The following is a 6,000-nucleotide window of genomic DNA, read 5'->3' on the forward strand; positions in this document are numbered from 1 at the left end:
TTACATAGCCTAGCTATTTGAACAACTAACGCTAGCTACCGGACCATGTCAAGAAAGGCAACATTAGTTTAGACAACGTTGCTCACAGTATCCATCTCTCATAGCAGATAACGTTGCGTTAGCTAGCTAGCTAATGTAATTAACACAATGTAATGTCAGCTAACAATTAGAAGAAACGCTAGCTAATGCTACCGACTGGTACCGACCTCGCAAAACGTCTCTCGAATGCAATGCTACCTTGTTGCAACGTTGCAATGTAGCTAACTAAAGGTCAGTTCAGATCAATGATTCGCAACGAGACTGGATGCAACTTGCAAAATTCCAAGACGTCTGATTGTAAACGTTCTAACTGCACTTGGCGATTTGACAAGGTGGGTCTTTTGAGACCCCAGGCAACGGCTTCAGTCGCTCTGCAACTAACCAGTTCACACCGCAATTTTCTCTGCAACATTCTAAAACTGTTTTGTCTCGTTGCGAATCATTGATCTGAATTGGCCTTAACATTACCGTTATTTACATTGCCATGAAGTTCATCAATACACAGAGCATTAACCAGGGGTATAGGTGGAGCAGAGCCAGGTCTGATTTCAGTGTAAAATGTCAAACCGGAGAAAACTAAATAAAAGAATACAGCAGTATGGATTAGCGTTATTATTTTATTACGCTTCCTCATATGGTCCTTCAGCCTTGCCCTTTTTTGATGAAATCTCCTTTGCTTTTGTTTTATTATTCTTGTTCTGATTGCTAATTTAACACCCAGCTCCGCTTTATTCTCGAACAGTTTGCTAGCAAAACCAGAAACACCAGCGGTAACATTTTGCAAGGCAGTTGTTTCAAAAATATTACACAACAATCATTCACGAGAAAGACCGTTTAGTGTGCGCGAGATACATAATTGTACGAGCCGCAGCGAATCCCGCAAATTCTTCTCTGCAGTGTAAATATGTTAATACCGGGCTAAAGGTGGATAAAGAACCTCTGTGGAAATTGATCATCACTAATTCTACCCCAGGTCTGCTACAGCATTTTAACCCAGCTCGGAAGTGTAAAGACAGCTTAAGTTAGCCTAATGTTAGACAATTAATGTGTGTGTACATAACGTTACTTTTATAACAACCATTTTTCAGTAAATATTAAGTGTTATAGTTGGCGTGGCCCAGGTGCCAACTGACTGACGTCACACAGGCAACACTGGTTGGATCCGGTTGGATCTCTGGGAAGTGAGGTCCAAAAACACACCTGCAATTACTGCTTTTCGCCATTGGTACCGCCAAAGAGAACAAAACAGAAATCTTCGAGATTGTAACTTTAAGTATAATCAGAAGTCTTCTCACTGGGCAAAAAAACTTGATTTTTTTTTTTTTTGGATTGGCTTGCAACCCCTGCCTTGTATGGATGCATTTTTCTTTTTACTCCAGGGATGCTCAGTCCTGGTCTTGGAGAGCCGCAGAGTCTGTTGGCTTTTGTTTTTTCAAAAACAGCGACTGATTCAGACCGAATAAACCAAGTTTTGTAATCAACTGTTTTAACTGATAAATTGCCATGCTGCTCAAGTGCTCAGCAACAACAAAAGCCAGCTGACCCTGCAGCTCTCTAGGACCGAGAGAAACCAGACCACTGGCTCAAAGGCATGCTTTTTGTAGCATTTAAACTTTTGTCTATGTTCACTTTTTCCTGACCCTCCCCATATTAGATCAACAAATTGTTTTTATAAATGTCTCAATTGGAAACTCAGTTGTACGATTAGTCGCTTGTGCCGTTTGAGTGCCTTTGGGGACCCCTGGAGGATAACCATTGAAATACAAGTCTAAATCCCTGCAGGTCACATGGTGGAGTCAAACTGGCGGCCCTAACCATAAGATATAAACAACAGAATTTCTCTGCTGGTGACATTGGAATACTTTGAAGTTGATCAGTACAATCAGTTTCCTAATAGAATCATTTTTACACAGAGAACATTCATTTGTTTCTCTCTGACATTATTCATGATACTATCCATTCCTCAGAATTTTTGTGTTGTCTGTTGGAAAGATCCCAGAATGTCATTGTTTTCTCTCCTTGCTGGATTTATACTGTTTGTCACTGTGATTTCCTATGTGTTACAGTCCACTGTCACTTTTCAGCTGGCATGCCATCCAGTCAATGGTCTGTATTGACCTCTCCTGCTTATTTTCTTTCTCATTTTACAGAACCCTTTGGCCTTGTACCAGTCTTAATGCCGTCGGCCTCACAGATAAAAGGAGCATCAGCCTTATTGACGAAATGCTATCTCTCACAGACACACACACACTCAGTTACAACAAAACTGTTTTTGTGCTTACCCAATAATTCCTGAAACCTTGCAATTCATTGACCCTATTTTTTTTAAATCTGTACTGCTCATTCCAAAGGCAGCAAAACGCTAAAAAGATAAGAATGCACAAAACTGGAACATTATTTATGTTGGTAATGACCAAAAATGAACAAATTTCCGTTCCTCATTCACTGTTCTTTACATCTAAACTGAGTGCTTATGCATCACTGATTGTGGAACTTACTGTTTTGAACCAGTTATGCACAGTATAGATACACACAGAGTGACTACAGTGTAGTGTACTACACTGTAGTCACTCTGTTACTTTTATTTACTGTGATAACTTTGTTTCAACACATATTGCGCTGTCTACAAATATAACACCATACTGTAGGTAGACAGGAGTTGGGTGTTTCCATACATTTTACCTTTTGAAACTTGGGAAAGTTTAATTTCTTTTTGTTTTGTCACCCGAGATACATTTTTCCTGTGTTTTGTTTTGCAGTCAATGACAGCTTGTAAAAAATATCAGCTTGTAGTAAACTTATGTTTATTGCTGTATACATGTATGTTGCCCATGTATATTAACTGTTCATCCTTTACAGAATGGGACCGACTCTTGATACTGTTGTGTTTTTTCTCGGATGCTCAGTACCGTGCCTTTGGAGGCCCTTAACGCTGCATGATGTTCTGTTATTCTTGAACTAAACAGAGAATCATCCTGGCCCTAAATGGGGGAGGGGAGTGATGGTGTGTGTAAGCAGATCTGTGAGGCATACTACTCTGGTTTGAATTTTACAATGGACTTCAAAACAACATAAATTCTGATTCTTTGTAGTGTTTTTAAACAAATAAAATATTGTTTTCTGCATTTGCCTTTATGTTTCTTAATATGTGATTGTGTGATATATATACTGATATACTGTATGTGCACTGTGTTGGAATGCCAGGTACGCCATCCTGCCAATTCATAGCTTGGTGGGGCAGCATGCCCCATACCTATACAGCACCGAGAGTTTGGCACTTTTCAGGGTTTCCTTCAGAAATGACCACAGATTATGATCCCTTCAGAACATCACGTTCTGAAACTTTTGGCCTCATGAACAGAATTCACAAACAACTTCAGAGGTCCACACAATATGGCCCCAGACTTCTTTTTTCTGCCAATTACATCATCACAAGCAACTAATAAATGTTTTGGACTGGGGGTTCCCCCAAAAACCAGGGGGGGGGCCGACGGGAATCCACTCGGAACTGCCATTGACGGGGTGAACCCCCTTGAAACCAATGTCAGATCAGGGAGTCACAGACATGCAGATGCATTACAAAATATTGGTAAATCTCATAATTGAATCATTTACTCATTACATTGTCCGTTTGTGGCCACAAAACACAGCATCATTTACTCATTAAATTGGTTGTGACCGTAAAACAGCCTTGTACAAATCATTTGTAAACTGGACATTCCATTTGAAAACCGGAAGTCTGACAACACTATTTTCCAGTCACATTAGTATTTGCACAGGGAAGATTACTTCTTTACAAGCATTCAAAAGAAAAATGGTCACTTCAGGGGGTAATAATAGGGGAATATGATATTTAATGACAATGCTATCATTTTCTTTATTGTCAATGATCATGAAATTCACCCAACCTAAGATATTGCTGTAAGTTACCCAAACCACAACTAGTAGTTATAGTGTAGCCTACGGTTTAACTTGTAGGCCACCACGAACCATACTCATCAAACCATTCAGTGACCCCTTGTGCCCTGTGGATGAGGGCATTTGTTATCCTGGAAGAGACCACTCCCATCAGAATAGAAATTCGAAGTCTGGGCCTGCTCAGCATTTTAATACATGCCACAGGGCATGATTGGGTGTTAATTGCTTAATTGTATCAGGCATCTGCATTCATTATGTTTCTACTCTAATTTATTCAAGTTTCTCCTTTAACCACTTTGCGCAATGCCCCTAGTGATCGGTATGCCGGCGTCCCTAGGTTCCTCAATTCAGACATTCTGTGCTCCTTCAAACAAATTATGAGTTGAAAACACAAACTCGGCGTTCTAGCTTTATTAACAGACGATTCAGGAAAACTATGACAAATACGAAGTTCCGCAGCGCCAGCATTGTCGCGCTGGTCGTGCATTTACCAAGCACTCCCTCCCTGCAGTCTCATCTGTAACTACACCCCCCACGCCTGACATACTGGACAATAGTGTCTATCTGGGCATACATGAAAACATTATTTTACATCTTTTACATACAAAACATTTTCTCCCTTTCAACTACTTTTTGCTCTCCGACAATGCGGTATATTGGACCTGGTTAAGAAAGCTGGGAGGAGGGTCCAAGGACAAGTAAAAACTAAATTCAATACATTCTGGACCTGTAAGCAAAACTCCACACACTGGGACAGTTGTCACGTGAGCATTTGCTCCAGGCACAAGAACATCAGCGGCGCCGGCACACATATAATAGACAGGCTCAATTGTGGCAATTTTCACCAGGAGATAAGGTACTTGTACTGTATTACTCCCCTCATCTAGCTCAGAATTATTCACTAAAGCCGCGTTTCCACCGCAGGAACTTTACCCCGGAACTAGGAACTTTTTGAGGAACTCAGTGCGTTTCCACCGCAGGAACTAGGGTCTAAATTTAGTTCCGGGGGCTTTATTCTACCCCCCAAAAAGTTCCTGCTCGGGGGGTAGTACTTTCCAAAAGTACAGGAACCTTTTGGGTGGAGTTTGCAGCGCTGAACATTTCTGATTGGTCGAGTACTCGCAGCATTTTTTTGTGTTTGTTTTCAGCCGCCATGTTTAGAAATATACAGCCGCAAACCAATTTATTTTCATAATAACTTCAAATCAAACTTGTATGTTATGCGGCGCAGTAGCCTAGTTTTGGTTATAGCCTGCCAATGTCTTGGAATTATAACGTGTGCTCTTCTGTTCTTTTCTTGCTTTAGTATTCCTTTTATAAATTTTTTTTTATAAAAAGCATTCGTGCTGGGACAGCATATTACGTACCAAAACATTCAAACGGATTAATTCGGTTGCTGAATATTTTCTTCCGGATTTTCTTTGTTAGCCCATTGTAATTGACTCAAAACGTTTGATACAGTTATGTGAGGTATGTGGTAGTTCTGCGTAATTCACATTGGTGATACAGTAAAAGCAAACTGGAAATCACCTTCCGCACTTTTTGTTAGGGTAAAATAACAGGTTAATTCTAGTAATCGTCCCTTTAGCTTTTTCAGACTGCCGTAATTTTACTCTGCCATTCTTCAATTCCACAAAAAGACCAGGAAGACTGTGGACTAATTTATGGTGCATGGTTCGCATCTGGAGGGCACACTTCGCTGCTCGGCTAGCAGTAACTTCGAAGGAAAGCAAACGGTGGCTGTACCACTACTAATTTAAATTGTCACGCAAGTCCGAGTTTTCGTTCTATTCTTGTCATTTTGCGATTTGCGATATGGAATTGACGATGAGAAAGTAATCAAACAGCAAATTGTTTACAACGTGTGCATGTTTTCTGCTGTTGTTGCCAGTTATACATATAAATGTGAATGCATTCGGTCGCTTCGGATGTCAAGACATGAAAGCGAATGTTTGCATAAAAACATAATGAATGTGTTTGAGAGGATATATAAAACAGTTACAATCTGACTATTAGCCTGTTATATCCTATTTGTTGCATAAC

General features: G+C 40.2%; 1 protein-coding gene across 5 annotated transcripts in view; it reads left to right on the forward strand.

The window, feature by feature from the left end:
- The window catches only part of stx4 (syntaxin 4), a 72,869-nt gene extending 69,705 nt beyond the window's left edge, over positions 1 to 3,164 (forward strand). For all 5 annotated transcript variants that reach the window (XM_064321463.1, XM_064321460.1, XM_064321465.1 and 2 more), the window contains one exon: positions 2,190 to 3,164. Coding sequence is in view for 1 of the 5 variants with exons in the window: in XM_064321461.1 (XP_064177531.1) it covers positions 2,190 to 2,216 (27 nt within the window). In the remaining 4 variants the exon portion in view is untranslated. The remainder of the gene's footprint in view (positions 1 to 2,189) is intronic.
- Positions 3,165 to 6,000: the final 2,836 nt, after the last annotated feature.

This window comes from Anguilla rostrata, chromosome 2, assembly GCF_018555375.3.
Source record: "Anguilla rostrata isolate EN2019 chromosome 2, ASM1855537v3, whole genome shotgun sequence".
Taxonomy (NCBI): Eukaryota; Metazoa; Chordata; class Actinopteri; order Anguilliformes; family Anguillidae; genus Anguilla; species Anguilla rostrata.